General features: G+C 42.2%; 1 protein-coding gene across 1 annotated transcript; it reads left to right on the top strand.

Moving 5' to 3' along the window:
• The first annotated feature begins 81 nt into the window (after positions 1-81).
• LOC124145199 (zinc finger C4H2 domain-containing protein-like) lies at positions 82-10,323 on the top strand. The gene is made up of 5 exons (XM_046514887.2): positions 82-224; positions 4,011-4,182; positions 5,459-5,631; positions 6,240-6,399; positions 7,573-10,323. Exons 1-5 carry the CDS (start codon positions 166-168, stop codon positions 7,684-7,686), a joined length of 678 nt encoding a protein of 225 aa, XP_046370843.1. The 5' UTR covers positions 82-165; the 3' UTR covers positions 7,687-10,323.
• The last annotated feature ends 9,542 nt before the right edge of the window (positions 10,324-19,865 follow it).

Genomic DNA, 19,865 nt, shown 5'->3' on the forward strand with positions numbered 1-19,865 from the left:
ACACACCTTTTAGCTATATGTTACATTACTTATTTATCATGTTATTGGTTTGGACCGGTAAAGTGTTATGAAATTATCTCCCTTTTGTCATTTGGACGTTCCGATTGTATTTTCTTTACCTCGAAAGACATTGTCACGTGACATTTCGGACAGCATTTAGACAACATGGCGGACGAAAAAGAAATGGATCTGCTGAACAGATTAGAAAAACTGAAAGACTTAAGGTTTGTTGGATGGAATATATTACCATTAACTTATGCATTGATCTGGATCAGTGCAAGCTATCTCAGATATCTTCTGAAGTTATTATCTTTTTTGTTCTTGTTGAATCACAACCATTGGAAAGGGACAGTGAATAAGCGCCTCGGATTTCGTGTCCATCCACGAATCAATTCTTATTTCTACAGCAGAACAAAGAATATTATCCAAATAGACATCACTGCAGTTTATCGGACGCAGCTTCATACTGCTAACTTTGATGATTTGGGTACGATAAAGTACCCTTTTGGACCAAACACCCCTTCACGATCCTTAGTTTTAGTGTTGGGCCTACCCCTTCGGGTCCTCAGTGTTAGTTGAGAGAGGATCAGCCGTAGTTTAACTGCTTAGTGTTGGCAATCTATGGCTCCACTTTTGCGATCTGACATACCATCTGAAACATACCTACAGTCCTTCTATCTGCGATATCGTAGCTATGTAATGCCCCACTGAACGACCATGTGCATTGCTTCTAAAAAGCCCAAACTTGGAAATAAGTAGGGCTGCAACGAATACACTGTGCAATGCTGTGAGGCGAATACGATTCATATCACGAATGTAGGGTAAGGAATACGAATATTAATTCACAATTACAATAACAAGTCAGCAGTTTTTGTATTATTTATTATATTCAGTGAAACAATAACATAATAAATTATTTGACATGGTTTGTTAATTATTAATAAATTATACATTTATATACTGTGCTTATCCAGTTACTAGTATCTGCTCAAATGCGACAATGACCAGTGACAACAATACTGTCAAATTAAATATTATTAGAGTGTTGTCATTGAAAGAAATCTATGCATATGATATGTTGTTATGGATATTTTTAGGTACAGGGTATGTAAATATACATGATAGCATATTCATAAATATTCGATTCTAGTGGTCATGAATAACAAATTCAATTCATGAATGGTTACGGTTCGATTCACCGAATACGCGAGTGAATCGTAACAGTCCTAGAAATTAGTGCACTTTACCGGGTGCCCTTTTTCACATGTTTCAAACTAGCACTGCATGGAGGAACATGTTGCCAGCTTGATGCTACGCTAGGCTTACAAGATAATCTCATTAGCCAACACTGAATATCAAAGGAATACCATGACCATATGCACTATCACAAATGATAAGTATGCGCTGACAAGTGGTCTTCACCCAATTGTTTACCTGGTTGTGCTGATGCAGTAGGCATTTTCTCCATGAAACTTGATGGCGTTTAAACAGTTTGCATTAGATTTATTTGTATAATGAAATGGCTAACCCATACCCTACCTCACAACTAACCCTCAAGATTGTAAAGGGTGCCCAACCCTAAGGATAGTGAAGGTGTGTTTGTTTAGAAAGGGCACCTTACCCCAATGATCGTAAAGGGATGCTTGATCGGAAAGGGGATCCAAGGGCTAAGGATAGTGTTGGGGGTAACCAACTCTAACCCTAAAACAACTAACCCAAGGGATCAAAATCTGTAAGGCTAGAGCTACTGCCAGCAGTCTGAGCCAATTAGCGCTATAAGCGTGATAAGCAGTCCTGTTAACTGCAGTGTTGCCCAATCGTGGCTCCTAGCATCATTTTCAGTTGCTTTTAGTTTTACTTTTATTCTATGGGCTATATTAGCTGTACTTATGAGACTGATTGAATTTTATTAGAGACAGACTGGTGGCTAAAATCACAGACTGTATCATAGATACATAGATCTTTAATACATAGCTACAATCATGTATGATTTACACCTTAATCATGTTCATAACATTCTACTCAGTACTGATATCTAATAGGCTGATCTGGTACCAACCTTCACAATCTTTGACTGCAAATGATATAATATCATGGAAGTATTTATACCCCCTTGTACATGTTGCAGTTGTACTCAAAGCATTTGCCTTTTTATGCAAAGAAACCTTTTGTTTGGAAATGTGTTTTGCTAAGAGTTATGAGTGTAAAAACACAAAGGTGTTGAGTTTACTGCCATGGCAGCTGTGTAACAAAATAGCCACAGCAGCTGAGGCAGTCAGCAATTTTTGTTGATTTTCTGCTGTTATAAAATTAATGTGATTGATAATCCAGTATTGACATTGCCAAACTGCAAATGTTTTATGAGTTGAGATTATGGTCATAGTTCTTCTATGAAACAACAGGAATTTACCATGGTTATCTGTATGCATGATATAGGAATATGTTTCATACGCATAACAGGTGTTATAAGTTGCTTATTAATAATATTTTTCTCTTCAAATAAGCTTATATGAACAAAACCATGTTTTTTTATTGTCTTTAACTAACATCTTTAAATATTTGTATTTTGCAGTATCATAACATGAAAAATCAAAATTATAATGTTTGAAATTAACATAAGTCCACAAGTCCAAGACTAGTAAAATGCAGGAAGAACTACCACTTTTACCATTAGCAAAGGTAGATTAGGTAGATGGCAGTTCTGCAGACACTATATTTGCTTGTGAAAATAAATATTAATTTCGGCGAAACCGCATTATCAGTGGTTCATATTGGGAAAGGGAGGTCACTCTAATTTCAAACGGGAGCTATCTCCGTTGTTTTCGTATTTGCGAGAAATGGCGTCACCCACGCTGCACGTTGTTGGTCCAGCTATTAAATGCCCAGCTTATCCCTAAGGTAAAACGTAAGGTAATTAAATGTTTGAATGCATTATATATTTATGTTTCCATCAGTACATCTTCTAAGATTGGTTTAGTGGTGATAACCATTTTCTCAAATGTGGGCCCACATTGTTCCCGTCATATATGGTGATCGAAACAAGTGGGCCCACATTTGTATATCGCCTAGTGGGGAGACGTTCTTCCGTCATAGTGATTGCAACAGGAGGGACCACATTAAAAAATCGCTAGCTTCATTAGCTTTGCTTACTTATAACCATTTTCTAAAATGTGGGCCCACATTGTTCCCGTCTTATAGTGATCGAAACAGGTTTTTTTTAAATCGCTGGGTTTCATAAGGTTGACGAAGTCAGGTAGGCTATTTGGCTCACGTTTGTCATTATGTGACATTTTATATTATTCATATTTTGTAATATTGATGGGAAATATCTTTATAAATAATTTCGTGTGACATTAATTCCATAAAAGGCACAAAAGTCTTTGAAGTTTGAATAACTGCGTCATAGCTGACCACACTAGTTTTACAAAAATAGCTACCAAGCAAGAAACTTAAATCTACTTCAAATTAAAATTACAGAGGCAATACCACTCATTCTACTTTTTCCAATATAACACATCAATCTAATCATAAGTGTTGGTGGCGATATAAGCCTGAACATATGTCTACACTTGAATTGATCTCGGACATGATACAAGCCTCAGACTTTTCCGAGAACTTGTTCCATAAAAGGAATAACTCATGAATATTAATGACCCCACGACCTAGTTTGGCGATGTTCGTAGAAGTGAGTTCTGCTGTATTGCCATCTTATTTGTACATTTTAATCCAATTATAAGTCATAATACTTATTTTAAATAGACAAATTATGAGTTCGTTATGCGGGTTTGTTTACGTAGTATATATACTCAACAACAAGTGCGTTTAGTTTCGAATGTGGGCCCACCTCGAACTTTCGATTAGGCAAACGGAGTTAGCTCCCTTCTCGAACCACCGATAATGCGGTTTCGCCTTAATTTCTAACCCTGTACAGACATGACATGATAACCTGTGCCATGTTTGATTCTATTAAACTTGTTCTTGATTATGTCTTACTTCTGTTATCTCATCAGGGGCCGCACTCTTCAATTTGAGAAAGTGAAAAACCGTTTGCGCCAGGAAGTGGAGATAACGGAGAGTGAGGAGAACTTCCTCTGTGAATATCGTCAGGAGATGGAGCTGCTGCTGCAGGAGAAGATGGCTCATGTGGAGGAGCTTCGTCTCATACATGCCGACATCAACCTGGTGAGTCACCATGATCACTGATGTGGTATAGGCACAGCCTACTTGTACTGTAGTCTTGTTTCTAATGTGGTATAGACAAATGGTGGAGCGATTTATCGAATAATTGGTCAATCCACCGATCTGGTACGTCGTATCCCTTCACCGAATTCAGGGATACGAACAGATGATAACAATTAAGCTTTGTCAATACAAATATGAAATTTGAGATAAAACATCACTAGACATGATGATTTACCGATTAAATTGTATTTCCTGTTCTGCTAGGCATTGTTTTATATGTAGAGATTAAGATTACTGTGTGTATTGTCTCATAAACCAAGCCGGAAGTAACAATTAGCTGTACACACGTTTTCTTGGAATCTATTAGCACCTCAACCGCCTCAGGGCTTTTCTCTCCTATCACCAACCCCCTAGGTTCCTTCACCAGTATCGGATCCTCTTTAGTTAGTACTTAGACGACTGTCTGATGAGCGATTCCTCGTCTCGCTTGCTTCATGACCAGTTCAAATTTACCCTCGGGTTTCTTCAGCAGCTCAGTTGGCAAATAAACTTAAAAAAGTCGGAGTGCATGATTGCATTAACCTCTGTACTGAGGGTACTACATATCGTGAAGGTAACTATGGTTCCTGATCTTTCGAGTACCTCCAGTTGCCACATAATTTCTGTCCCATCCTTACCTGTAATCAGTCATGGCATTGATATTACATGGACTAGTGAAGTTGGACACACCCATGGGTTGAAGATGAACTGGCAGTCTAGTCTAGTTTAGTCCGTGCTTTGGCCTAGCCACTCAATCGCAAATGGGGATATGCATTTGATCCATCCCGCAGTCCTATCGTGGGATAATTGCATACTGTTGTGGAGGGATAAGTTAAAAAATATAGGGAATCCACAACAGGTCATGACTGCCCGCCACCCATCCCCTCCATGTTTGGATCCACTTGTTACCTGTCTACAGGTGATTGTGGGCAAGTGTGATGAGTAGTACAGGTTCATGCTGGGAGTGAGTTGGTAGGTGGGAGTGTTCCGGTGATTGTTGTTTTCACAATGTTCTACACTGTTAAATAATCAAAGCAAGAAGGACTATTGCATCCTGTTGTGTCAGGATAAGTATATAAATAAGGGGAATACTCTAATTCCCTTTTTTGGTTAATTGTGACTGAGAAGTATTATCATGATTATAGCCAAAATAAAGTTGTTCAGGACAATATTGCCTGATGATGTCACATGTGTGCTGTGATGTTCTGACTACCATGAAGTGTGCGCATGTTGGCAGATGGAGACAACAATCAAGCAGGCGGAGGAGGAGAGGAACCGGGCTCTGGAGTCTGCCAAGAAGATGTACGAGGAATACCGGCCGCTCAAAGAAGATGTTGACTCCCTCAGATCCAACATCGGTCTGTCAAAACTCCCTGACATCCAGGACGATGATGATAAGTTGAAGCCAGAGTGAGTAGAGATTCACATTGTTTGTCAGAGATTGTCCTGGAGATTCACATAGTTTGTCAGAGATTGTACTGGAGATTCACCTTGTTTGTCAGAGATTGTACTGGAGATTCACCTTGTTTGTCAGAGATTGTACTGGAGATTCACCTTGTTTGTCAGAGATTGTACTGGAGATTCACCTTGTTTGTCAGAGATTGTACTGGAGACTACATTGTTTGTCAGAGATTGTACTGGAGATTGGCTGAACATGTTTGTCAGAGATTGTACAGGTGATTGACTGAACATGTATGTCAGAGATTGTACAGGTGATTGACTGAACATGTATGTCAGAGATTGTACTCGTGTTCACTGAACATAGTTTGTCAGAGATTGTACTGGTGATTTACTGAACATGTATGTCAGAGATTGTACTCGTGTTCACTGAACATAGTTTGTCAGAGATTGTACTGGTGATTTACTGAACATGTATGTCAGAGATTGTACTGGTGTTAACTGAACAAAGTTTTGTCAGAGATTGTAATGGTGATTGACTGAACATGTTTGTCAGAGATTGTACAGGTGATTGACTGAACATGTTTGTCAGAGATTGTACAGGTGATTGACTGTTGCAGGTTTTTTGAGAAGTCCAACCTGGACTGGCAGAGTGAGCCCCCAGAGCCCCCGCTGCCGCAGTCATTGGCCGTTGCTGCCGCTGCTGCACAACAGATTCAGGTTCCCAGAGCCAAGACAACCGACAGACAGGCATTCAGACAGCAGCCGCCACCCATGAAGGTATGTGTCCCTGCAGCTGTGGACTTTCGGTAGTTGTAGCACTAGCTCACAGAGTAGACACAGGTACTCATCTGAACATGCTAACTGTCCTGGGTCCTGTTTAACAAAGCGCTCGTAACGCTACAACAAGTGTTCTTAAAATATGGGACTATTAGGAGTACAGATTAGTAATATATACACCACTGTCATACATGTCATATTGAAAATGTCTGTTTGATCAATAACTCATGATGTTATTACTGTGTGGTTTGACAGGTAGTAAGTAGGTACTGTTTTGGAATAGCAGAGACATTGATTGGCGGGATGAATGTTAAACTGATCGAAATCGGACACACTATACGCTCGTATTTATATTACCTGAAAGTTCCAATATAATTCATGTCAATTCAATCATTTTGTTTGTGCTTTTGGTTCACTTTGTACCAATGTGACTTTTAGTAAGTTGAATGTTTATAACGACATAAGTCAGGTGCACCCACAACTCACAGCACGAGAATTACCCCTTCAGTTACTTTCACGCCGCAAAGAGTGAGTGAATGTTGTTTTATGTCGCAAATCAATTTGACAGTTATATCACGGTAGCCTGTAGATTGAGTCTGGTCAAAAGAACAAGTGATTGATATCATGAGCATCAATATGGTGTCAAGGAAGGATAACATGACCAGCTAGACCACTCTATCATTTTATTTGGGTAGTTATGGTACTGAATGAAACCCATTCTGGGCTCTGTTCTTCAAATCATAAGTCCCATACTTTGACAAGGCTTACAATCATTGAAGCACAAACATTGCTTTGTGTAACGGGGCCCTGTATCTAGTATATAGGTAAGTGTTTTGTTCGCAACTCTCAGGGCAAAATATAACAAAAATATTTTTGTTACAAATTGATGTGTATTATTGTTTACCCATTTCATAGTTTATGTCTATATTAATCATTTATCCATATGCTGTTGTGTAAATATGAAGTAGTGAAGCCATGTCTATACTGTTTTATCACTTTTCAAATGTATTCTGTTACCATTGTAAGGGTCAACATGTCTGGAATATGGATTTGCATATTAATTGTATTATTCTGATCATTTAAATGATGTATTGTACTGATATATTTATCTCGTTTGTTACCGGTACACTGTATTACTCATGTCTGCATTCTGATTGGTCTGTTTCCCTGTAGGCGTGTCTGTCCTGCCACCAACAGATTCACCGCAACGCTCCCATATGTCCTCTCTGCAAAGCCAAAAGTCGATCACGCAACCCAAAGAAGCCAAAACGCAAACTTGACGAGTGATATGTTTTATTCGAGCTGTCTGTCTTTGTGTGTCTGTGTGTTGTCTGTATGTGTAGTGTGTGTCTGGAGGATGGGAGAGATGGACAGGTTTCTTGTAATATGTAACTGTTCAACATGCCACAATGGCCTGTGTACAAGCCTTAGCTCCATCCAAAGATTGTCATGCAATTCTTCCAGACTACTGCTCTGTTTGTACACAATATTCACAGCAGTGCAGTGTTATTCAATAAAGGGCCTTGGTCCTCAATGTTTCAGCTATATCTTGCAAGGAACTGTCCCTTGCTCTCCTTAACTGAAGGACAAAGAAATATTGTCTTGATTTAAGTTTAGCGTAACTTAGTTATCTGAAGACTCTTCTCATCAGACGTATCCAGATTTAGCTGCTATTAGCAATGATTAGTCAATTATGTCCTATGAGGTCAGTAACTAGTGAAAATGGTGAGAACATATGTCCTACCAGGGATGCAACAAGGCACTTGCCAGCTAGCCAGAGTCTTTTGTGTAATGTAAAAGGTATCCTAAGGGCTAGTAGAATTTCAAGCTGTTTAAGGATGTTATGTTATCGCTGTTCTGGATAGTAGATGTTTCAAATAATTGTTGCATCCCTGCCTACACTGTCTTGGATGTATGTGAACATTAAATAGACCGGAAATTCTGTTGATTCACTCCATCACTCTGTTGCCGTCTTGTTAGGGACCTATTGTATTGTAAGAAAACGCTCAGCACAGGAAATGTAGAAAAGAAAGGATACCATTTTTGGATTTGAAAATTTTCTGATTACAGCAGGGATTTTGGATGCATAATGGATGCCAAATGTTTTCTGTCACTACCGATGTTTTAATAGAATAGATGTAATAAAGAATGACAGTAAAGCTTAATTTGTGTCCCCCAAATCCTAGAAGTGGCCCACCTTCCAGTATTCAGCGGCATAGTCACCAGATTTGCACCTTCAAGTATTTACTTCATGGTAAGGTTGTGACGATACACTTTGTTGTTGTACAATATGTGTATCGATGACAGTGTTTGAAAATAAAGCATGAATGTCAAGGTATGTCATGGGTATGTCGTACAATCATTTTGATGCCATGAATCTGGTTTTCCATACAAATACATGTCACATTATGTATCAGATGTACATTTGCCAACAGTGTATTGCCATACACTGATATTTAAGTGAATCTGTACTGCCATACTGGATCAGCTTGTTGAATGCAGCTGTCAAGTCAGCTACGACCCTGGGGCCTGTTCCACAAATTGGCCTTAGCACTATGATGATCGTAACTCATACAATACATTAACATGGACTTGGTTTGTTTTGTGGAACAGGCGGAGATGTGAAATCTCCGCAGAAACGAGAAAAAACGCGTTTTTTAAAGCAGTAGTCCTCAGAAAAAATCATCTTCCGCGTAAAAATATAATCAGATTTAAAAAAACACGTCGAAAAATATGATCGAAAACCGGACAACCGATGCGGATTGTCCTGTTTTCGATCAGAGCTTTCAGCAGCATAGGTTTTCGGACAACATGCGTTTCCAGGGCCCTGGGTGTTCTTGAGTTGGCTTCGGCTCTGATGTAGAGACGGCAATGGTAGTTCTATTGTTATCTGATGACCAGTATTATGGCATGCATAGTTAGCCATAATATCCTGTTATGATAATAAACTTATCCCTTCAAGATAATAAGCTTATACAATTGTCGGTTGCTCGAGTCACAAGTACAACCAGCTGACAGAAGGGAAATGCTTTGTGCTGATGTTTGTAATGATGATAACCATATTTATTACCTACGAGGGCAAACATATCGGGGTTCCTAAAAATCATATGTGCCCTAGGGTCATATCATGTCACGAGACTACAGTGTATTGTTTCTGTCATCTGGACAGCATTGTTGACGTCATTCGAATCTTATTTTGATGTGAGGTCGGAATGATGTCACACTAGAAACGACGTCATAGCTGAAGGTTGTTGTCGTCATTCCACAAATTGTGGTTCTGCTGCTGTTGCGACTTGCTGTCCTTAAATGTAAACACTAAAATTTGTCTCTGTATGTAGACATCTTCTTCGGTAATAAGTAGAACATTATGTTCGTCTTCATGTCATACTATGTTTACAACACTCATGCCTAAATTTTGGTATTTCCCGAGCGAGAGCGGAATTTAGACACTCATGGTGTAAACATAGTATGACATGAACACTGGTATAATATCCTCTATGTCTTCACCGGAAGAAACATGCATACAGCTTTTAACTGCACGACCTGTTGAACACTTCACACATGGTAACTTACCAGTATTCAGATAAATGTTCCAAGATAAAAAAAACTTAAATATGAGTTGTTCAATTATTTTTTCCTTCAGTTTCTCTCATCAGGATGTTTCATAAACAAATCTGTAAACCAACATATTGGAAAAAAGCGTTTCTTTTGCAAGAACCTGTGTTGTGTGATGAAGTCTACAATCAATTACTGAGAGTGTTAGCTGCAAATTGTTAGTTTCCGTGGATATAGGACATTTTTCTCTCTTGCCTTTGTTGTTGAAACTTTATTTTACATGAGTTTTATGTATATTTTGCAATCTCATTTACCATGTATATTTTGATAAATCATCTTTATTTTAATAAAACCTAATATTTCACATGACAGTAGTGTTTGGTTTGATATTTGGCACAATATTCATTTAACTGTGCTATGAGGGATACAGGGGTCAAGGCATGAAATGCGTCGCAATTTGCTTGCAGAGTTGCCTCCCTTATTCATGGCAGAGTATGATGATCATGGGTTCTAATTAAAGATTCACCAAGATTACGAATTCTGGTTTATAAGCACCATGCCCCTGCTAGTGAGTTTCACCAAAGTGCTACACGTCTAGCACCTGTATACATGTCACTTTGAAGTATTGTTTGATGCCACTAAACCCACTCAGTAGGACATGTGTTTGTCATGTTTCCTTGAGAAAGTTATGATTGTTTGTTTATTTGTTGTTTAACTCCACACTCTGCAATATTCTAGCTCTATGACGGCCGTCTGTAAATAATCGAGTCTGGACCAGATAATCCAGTGATTGACATCATGAACATCGATCCATGCAGTTCGGTACGATGACTTGCATCAACCAAGTCAGCGAGCCTGACCACCTGATCCCGTTAGTCGCCTCTTATGACAAGCATAGTCGTCTTTTACGGCAAGCATGTGTTGCTGAAGACCTATACTACCTTGGATCGTCATGGGTCTCAGACTCCATTATTTACAGACCGCCGCCATAAAGCTGGTATATCAAACAGTTTGCTGAACAGAATGTGTGAAATCAGTTGGATATCAACGTTTGTCTTCCACATGCCGAGTGAGTCGCCTCCGTGGTGTAGTGGACAGAGCACCTGTCGTGAGAACGGAAGGTTCGAATCCCGGCAGCGTCATAAAAGACGTTAGTGAGTGAGTGAGCGGGGGACACCAGAAATGGGCTTCGCACAATGTATCCATGTCGGGAATCGAACCCGGGTCTTCAGCGTGACGAGCAAACGCTTTAATCACTAGGCTCCCCGACCGCCCCCATAAAAGACGTTACGTGATGGTACTTTATCTAATCCTTCCTGGAACTCGGCATTAAGGGAATAAGAAAAGGATTGCTCTGCTCTGAGTCTGTATGATGTTCTTGAGGGGGTGGGGGGTGGGGGTGGGGGGTGTCCGTGTTAAACTGCGGCATGGTATCGCAGTCAACTATCAACACACACACACACACACACACACACACACACACACATACACACACGTAATAGAAAATAGCCTCTTAAGATATGTTTTAATACCTCCTAATATACACCGCCGTCATACATGCCATCATGAAAATGTCTATTTTGGGGTCTGGGTGGGGGGGTGTCCGTGATAAACTGCGGCATGGTATCGCAGTCAACTATCACACACACACACACACACGTAATAGAAAATAGCCTCTTAAGATATGTTTTAATACCTCTTAATATACACCGCCGTCATACATGCCATCATGAAAATGTCTATTTGATCAATAACTCTTGATGTTATTCCCGTGTGGTTTTACAGGTAGTAAGTAGGTAGTGTTTTGGAATAACAGAGGCATTGATTGGCGGGAGTAATGTCAACTCGATCGAAATCGGACACACAAAACGCACTTATTTATATTACCTTAGACATCCAACACAATTCATGTCAACTCAAGCGCTCTGGATCACTTTTCATTTAAAAACACGACACATGGTACCAATGTGACTTCGTTTAAGTAGATTGGATGTTGATAAAGACATAAGTCAAGTGAACTCGACAACACATCGTATATATACTGTATATAACCTTTTCCCTAATGGATGAATATGTTGTTCGCTTCAGACATTGTCATCCCGAACCGACCCGGGTTAGAATAGGTCTTCAGAAACCCACGCTTGTCGTAACAGGCGAGTATGCTTGTCGTAACAGGCGAGTATGCTTGTCGTAAGAGGCGACTGGTGGTTGATGAATGTCATTGTATTCCAATTGTGTGGATCGATGCTCATGATGTCAATCACTGGATTGTCTGGTCCAGACTTGATTATTTACAGACCGCTGTCATATAGATGGAATATTGCTGAGTGCGGCGTTAAACAAACAAACAAATGGAAGACATAGTCAGTCTCTGGGTAGTCAAGGGGCGGTCGGGTAGCCTAGTGGTTAAAGCATTCGCTCGTCACGCCGAAGACCCGGGTTCGATTCCCGACATGGGTACAATGTGTGAAGCCCATTTCTGGTGTCCCCCGCCGTGATATTGCTGGAATATTGCTAAAAGCGGCGTAAAACCTCCCTCCCTCCCTCACTCACTCCCTCCCTCCCTCCCTCACTCACTCACTCACTCACTCACTCACTCACTCACTCACTCACTCACTCACTCACTCACTCACTCACTCACTCACTCACTCACTCACTCACTCACTCACTCACTCACTCACTCACTCACTCACTCACTCACTCACTCACTCACTCACTCACTCACTCACTCACTCACTCACTCACTCACTCACTCACTCACTCACTCACTCACTCACTCACTCACTCACTCACTCACTCACTCACTCACTCACTCACTCACTCACTCACTCACTCACTCACTCACTCACTCACTCACTCACTCACTCACTCACTCACTCACTCACTCACTCACTCACTCACTCACTCACTCACTCACTCACTCACTCACTCACTCACTCACTCACTCACTCACTCACTCACTCACTCACTCACTCACTCACTCACTCACTCACTCACTCACTCACTCACTCACTCACTCACTCACTCACTCACTCACTCACTCACTCACTCACTCACTCACTCACTCACTGGGTAGTCAAGGTTCGAAAACCATCATCGATAAGTCATGTTTCACAGCGTTATGGCCCTTGCCTTATGTTTTTACATAGCGCTCTGTACCCTAAATGGGACAGATTTTCTCAGGAAACAGCTATGGATATGTCATAGTTTATCTTACAACTAGCCAAACCTAAATATATTTCTGTAGATAATGTTAGTCAGTTTCCGTCCACGTAACTGACCGTCACAAACCAGTGACTCTGGATTACCTGACTAAGTCAGCTGGCACAGCAAGGGATGTGCTCCAGACTGTAACCTGATGTGCCCCTGACTGTCACATGCTGTGCATGGCCGGACGCTACATCATTTTAGGTAGGAATAGGTATAGGAATATAAAGGATATTACGTGGTCAGTGCATTCCGTAACTAAAGAATAATTGCAATTAATACACAAGGTATTTGGTGGATTAAGATCATAGCTTTGATATTAGGTAACTGACAATTTCTACAGAAGGCCCGAGTCCCTGTATATACGGAGACCAGTGGCAGATACTTCACTCTGCCACGAATAAAGACTTAAAGGGACTCAGCAGCCTTCTCTCTGCTTTAAGGTAAGATAACATTATTTTATTGTTAAATTCTCCCTGTCTTCAACTTATTTGATATCCTGTGCAAGTCACTATATTTTACCCTGGTTTGTAATATTTAAGAATACGTTATATGGCATTCATTATACCGCAAAGCAACTTGAATGTTTATTGTATGTGTGTGTTTATATAGATATCAGTAGATTAGTTCACTTGTACATTAACTGTTGATATGCCAAGTGAAGTGAGTGAGTATGGTTTTACGCCGCTTTTAGCAATATATTTCCAGCAATATCACGGCGGGGGACACCAGAAATGGGCTTCACACATTTTACCCATGTTGGGAATCGAACCCGGGTCTTCGGCGTGACGAGCGAACGCTTTAACCACTAGGCTACCCGACCGCCCCGCCAAGTGATAGATAAAGCCGTACGTCACATAGAGTAAATACATAGAGTAGAAAGAGTAAATAGTGGTAAATACCGGCGGGTAATCTGACGTAAATACCGTCTCATGCGAACATTGGCCATGCTACGTCTATCATTTGGTTAAGTATTTACGGCATTGAAATTATACAGTATGTTAAATTCATTTGTGTGTAAATACATGAGTAAAGCTAGAATACCGTAAATGTAAATGTTCACAGTTCCTGTATGAAATGTCTTAGCACAAAATACTTCCCAGTCCGTTATTATTCACAATTCACTTTTTGTACCTTATCTTTTAGAACATTCGTGTTACGAAAGTTCAAACCAGTCAATTCATGTATTGTTGTCAATTATATATTTAATGTGACAAGTTATTGACTGCATCTATCGTGTAATGTAATATTGTTTAAATATCTCTCTTTATATGCAATTTCACTCTGGACCGCCTCCGTGGTCTAGTGGTAGAGCGTCCGCCAGGAAAGCGGAAGGTCCGGGTTCGATCCCCAGCCGCGTCATACCAAAAGACGTTAAAATATGGTACTTGTTGTTACCTTGTCTGGCGCTCGGCATTAAGGGGCTAAAACAAGGACTGGTCGGCTCGGAGTCAGTATACTGTGTCTGAGTGGGGTATTCATGTTAAACTGCGGCATGATATCTCAGTGTGCTAGCACTATAAATCGGCATCAGTCCGGACTAGTGCAAGCAGCCACACACACACACACACATACACGTGCATGCACGTCGCTATATAAGTGCATAATTTTGGACGCGACGTTAAACCCCATTTCACCTCACTAATTTCACTCTGCCACGAATAAAGACTTCAAGGGACTCAGCGGCCTTCTCTCTGTTTTAATGTGATAGCGGACTAATCAGCTCTACCTAGTTACCTCCCCCTATCTTGGACATTGTGACGTAGCAAACGGGACCACGCCCACACAAGGCAAAACCGTCCCAACACCAAGCTACGTCAGATACAATGATGACATTTGGCACACATCATTAAGGGATAAATATGTTGGTTGAGTTCGAAAACCAACAATGAACAAATTCATGTTTTACAGAGTTATGGGGCGGTATTCACAGAGCTTCTTAATATTTCTTCAGCATTAAGAATTCTTAAATCCACAAAGAAATCTTAGTTTCCCTTACAACAAACCAAAATACCTTATGAGATTACCTAATTCAATATCTCATAAAATTCTTAGAATCTTTTTGAATACTGCCCATGGTATTTATTTGTGTCTTTCAAACATGGTACCAAGTATTGTCACCTTCCTGGAAAGTACTATACAGTAAACTACGGTTATAACGAACACGCTTATAACGAACTAACGGATATAACGAACTAACTTTTTAGTCCCGACTATTAGCTGTAGTTATACTGTATATATGCTTATAACGAATTACGGTTATAGCGAACTAAAATTAGTAGTCCCTTTGAGTTCGTTATAACTGTAGTTTACTGTATAAGCCATTTTGAACACATCATTAAGTGGTGTATATGTTATCAAGTTTTAAATCAGAAATGTATGGCCCTTTATTTGTTTGTTGTTTTCAGCGTTGGCTCAACTGTGTTTAGTGTTCGTTTCATATATCTTCGCGTTTGGTGTTCTGGATTATTTTGACATATAAATTTTGCTATTCCAAGGCGACAAGTTTATATTAGGGTCTGAAAGTTGTGTGAATGTATTGGCTAGTTAGAACAGGGTCTATACTTTTCACAGAAATCAAAATGATTTATTTGCAATTTTCAAACATGTTAGGATGTTGGGGGATGTGGACGACTGTTGTGCAGTGTTATTATCAATACGTTTACTGATTGGGCGCTGTGCCACGCCGGTTATAGATTGTTATATAGATCGGTGCTGTAATCCCATCAGCTCAACGCGATCGATTTGACTATCATCATATAAACTGTTTATTTAGCTCTCTATAGGAAAGCTTTCAGTTATCTTTCGTCATCCAACTGTGAGATAACTAGATTGTGTTATTGATATAATACACCATCGGATCGAGAAAGTTCCGTGTGTGCGTTTTTGTGTCCGATTTTTTTTACACACACACACACACTAACACACACACACACACACACACTAACACACATACTAACACACTAACACTAACACTAACACTAACACTAACACTATATATATATATATATATATATATATATATATATATATATATATATATATATATATATATATATATTCCTCTTGGAAGGAGCGTTAGATGTGTGTTTAATGCTTTCACTGTATTCTGTCTGCATGTGATTCACAGAGCTACTTTGCTGAATTTTCTTTCGATCTGCCGCACAAATTAACTGGTTGTCGTGACCGTACAAGTGGGTTTCGATTTTCAATCAGTCGGAACTACCAGCGATAATTTATAACAGGAAGAGATAGGTAATTACCGAACGAAACCCCATTTGTTCCGTTGATATGGCGCGTGCAGAAATTTACCCGTGTATTTCTATTCGTAGTCTGGTGTTTCTCGGCAGTTTTAGAGTATGATAATAGGGGTTTCAGGTATGATAATAGGGGTCTCGGACTGTGCCAATAACAAATGGAATATGAAGTAGATTCACCCGTGAAACCTTCCGCTAATTTTAGATTGAAAAGAAATTAATTGATTGAATAATTAAAAGTCCACTCTGAACTATGGTGCGTATAAAACCATGTTAACCGTGCGTACTGCGTTGGAGGGTCCGAGGGTAACGTACTGTTGCTTGAGGGGGTGGGGCTTTGAGTGGGATAGTGTTGTTGGAGGGGTATGGCTTTGAGGGGATACTGTTGTTGCAGTGGTTTGGCTTTGAGGGGATACTGTTGTTCCAGTGGTGGGCTTTAAGTGGGATACTGTTGCCGGAGGGTTGGGGCTTTGAGGGGATACTGTTGTTGGAGGGGGCAGGGCTTTCAGGGGATACTGTTGTTGAAGGGGCAGGGCTTTGAGCGGGATACTGTTGTTGAGGGGGGCATGGCTTTGAGTGGGATAGTGTTGTTGAAGGGGGCATGGCTTTGAGTGGGATAGTGTTGTTGAGGGGGGCATGGCTTTGAGCGGGATAATGTTGTTGAAGGGGGCATGGCTTTGAGTGGGATAGTGTTGTTGAGAGGGGCATGGCTTTGAGTGGGATAGTGTTGTTGAAGGGGCAGGGCTTTGAGCGGGATAGTGCTATTGGAGGGAGGCATGGTTTTGAGTGGGATAGTGTTGTTGAGGGGGGCATGGCTTTGAGTGGGATGGTGTTGTTGAAGGGGTATGGCTTTGAGGGGATACTGTTGTTGGAGGGGGCAGGGCTTTCAGGGGATACTGTTGTTGAAGGGGCAGGGCTTTGAGCGGGATACTGTTGTTGAGGGAGGCATGGTTTTGAGTGGGATAGTGTTGTTGAGGGGGGCATGGCTTTGAGTGGGATGGTGTTGTTGAAGGGGTATGGCTTTGAGTGGGATACTGTTGTTGAAGGGGCAGGGCTTTGAGCGGGATAGTGTTGTTGAAGGGGCAGGGCTTTGAGCGGGATGGTGTTGTTGAGGGCGGCATGGCTTTGAGTGGGATACTGTTGTTGAAGGGGCAGGGCTTTGAGTGGGGTAGTGTTGTTGAGGGGGGCATGGCTTTGAGTAGGATAGTGTTGTTGAGGGGGGCATGGCTTTGAGCGGGATAATGTTGTTGAGGGGGCATGGCTTTGAGTGGGATAGTGTTGTTGAGGGGGGTATGGCTTTGAGCGGGATACTGTTGTTGAAGGGGCAGGGCTTTGAGCGGGATAGTGTTGTTGAAGGGGCAGGGCTTTGAGCGGGATGGTGTTGTTGAGGGCGGCATGGCTTTGAGTGGGATACTGTTGTTGAAGGTGCAGGGCTTTGAGCGGGAAAGTGTTGTTGAAGGGGGCATGGCTTTGAGTGGGATAGTGTTGTTGAAGGGGACATGGCTTTGAGTGGAATAGTGTTGTTGAGGGGGGCATGGCTTTGAGCGGGATAGTGTTGTTGAAGGGGCAGGGCTTTGAGTGGGATAGTGTTGTTGAAGGGGGCATGGCTTTGAGCGGGATAGTGTTGTTGAAGGGGCAGGGCTTTGAGCGGGATAGTGTTGTTCAAGGGGCATGGCTTTGAGTGGGATAGTGTTGTTGAGGGGGGCAGGGCTTTGGGTGCGATAGTGTTGTTGAGGGGGGCATGTCTTTGAGCGGGATAATGTTGTTGATTGGAGGGGCATGGCTTTGAGCGGGATACTGTTGTTGAAGGGGCAGGGCTTTGAGTGGGATAGTGTTGTTGAAGGGGCAGGGCTTTGGGTGGGATAGTGTTGTTGAGGGGGGCAGGGCTTTGAGTGGGATAGTGTTGTTGAAGGGGCAGGGCCTTGGGTGGGATAGTGTTGTTGAGGGGGGGCATGGCTTTGAGTGGGATAGTGTTGTTGAGGGGGGCATGGCTTTGAGTGGTATAGTGTTGTTGAGAGGTGGGGACTTTGAGTGGGATAGTGTTGTTGGAGGGGCAGGGCTTTGAGCGGGAAAGTGTTGTTGGAGGGGTGAGGCTTTGAGTGGGATAGTGTTGTTGGTGGGGTGGGGCTTTAAATGGGATACTGTTGTTGAGGGAGGGAGGGGGGGAGGGGGGGGGGGGCAGGGCTTTGAGTGTGATAGTGTTGTTGAGGGGTGGGGCTTTGAGTGTGATAGTGTTGTTGAAGGGGCATGGCTTTGAGTGTGATAGTGTTGTTGAAGGGGCAGGGCTTTGAGCGGGATCGTGTTGTTGGAGGGGCAGGGCTTTGAGTGGGATAGTGTTGTTGGAGGGGCAGGGCTTTGAGTGGGATAGTGTTGTTGAAGGGGCAGGGCTTTGAGCGGGATCGTGTTGTTGGAGGGGGGCATGGTTTTGAGTTGGATAGTGTTGTTGGAGGGGTGGGGCTTTGAGTGGGATACTGTTGTTGGAGGGGCAGGGCTTTGAGTGGGATAGTGTTGTTGGAGGGGCAGGGTTTTTAGCGGGATCGTTTTGTTGGAGGGGGGAATGGTTATGAGTGGGATAGTGTTGTTGGAGGGGCAGGGCTTTGGGTGGGATAGTGTTGTTGAGGGGGGCATGGCTTTGAGTGGGATAGTGTTGTTGAGGGGGGCATGGCTTTGAGTGGGATAGTGTTGTTGAGGGGGGCATTGCTTTGAGTGGGATAGTGTTGTTGAGAGGTGGGGCTTTGAGTGGGATAGTGTTGTTGGAGGGGCAGGGCTTTGAGCGGGATCGTGTTGTTGGAGGGGCAGGGCTTTGAGCGGGAAAGTGTTGTTGGAGGGGGGCATGGTTTTGAGTGGGATAGTGTTGTTGGAGGGGTGAGGCTTTGAGTGGGATAGTGTTGTTGGAGGGGTGGGGCTATGAGTGGGATACTGTTGTTGAGGGAGGAAGGGGGTGGGGGGCAGGGCTTTGAGTGTGATAGTGTTGTTGGAGGGGCATGGCTTTGAGTGGGATAGTGTTGTTGAAGGGGCAGGGCTTTGAGCGGGATCGTGTTGTTGGAGGGGCAGGGCTTTGAGTGGGATAGTGTTGTTGGAGGGGCAGGGTTTTTAGCGGGATCGTTTTGTTGGAGGGGGGAATGGTTTTGAGTGGGATAGTGTTGTTGGAGGGGCAGGGCTTTGAGTGGGATAGTGTTGTTGAAGGGGCAGGGCTTTGAGCGGGATCGTGTTGTTGGAGGGGGGCATGGTTTTGAGCTGGATAGTGTTGTTGGAGGGGTGGGGCTTTGAGTGGGATAGTGTTGCTGGAGGGGGCAGGGCTTGAAGTGGGATACTGTTGGTGGAGAGGGATGAGACTGTGTCCTTTGAGTGGGATACTGTTGTTGAGGGGGGCAGGGCTTTGAGTGGGATACTGTTGGTGGAGAGGGATGAGACTGTGTCCTTTGAGTGGGATACTGTTGTTGGAGG

The sequence above is a fragment of the Haliotis rufescens genome, unplaced genomic scaffold (assembly GCF_023055435.1).
Source record: "Haliotis rufescens isolate VD_foot unplaced genomic scaffold, xgHalRufe1.0.p SCAF_5, whole genome shotgun sequence".
In the NCBI taxonomy this organism is placed as follows: Eukaryota; Metazoa; Mollusca; class Gastropoda; order Lepetellida; family Haliotidae; genus Haliotis; species Haliotis rufescens.

What these genes read in the sequence shown, in the direction of transcription:
- LOC124145199 (XM_046514887.2), top strand. Translation starts at nt 166, where the DNA reads ATGGCGGACGAAAAAGAAATGGATCTGCTGAACAGATTAGAAAAACTG. An exon ending in TACATGCCGACATCAACCTG is followed by an intron (nt 4,183 to 5,458) that starts GTGAGTCACCAT and finishes GCATGTTGGCAG; the next exon opens with ATGGAGACAACAATCAAGCA. An exon ending in AGCAGCCGCCACCCATGAAG is followed by an intron (nt 6,400 to 7,572) that starts GTATGTGTCCCT and finishes GTTTCCCTGTAG; the next exon opens with GCGTGTCTGTCCTGCCACCA.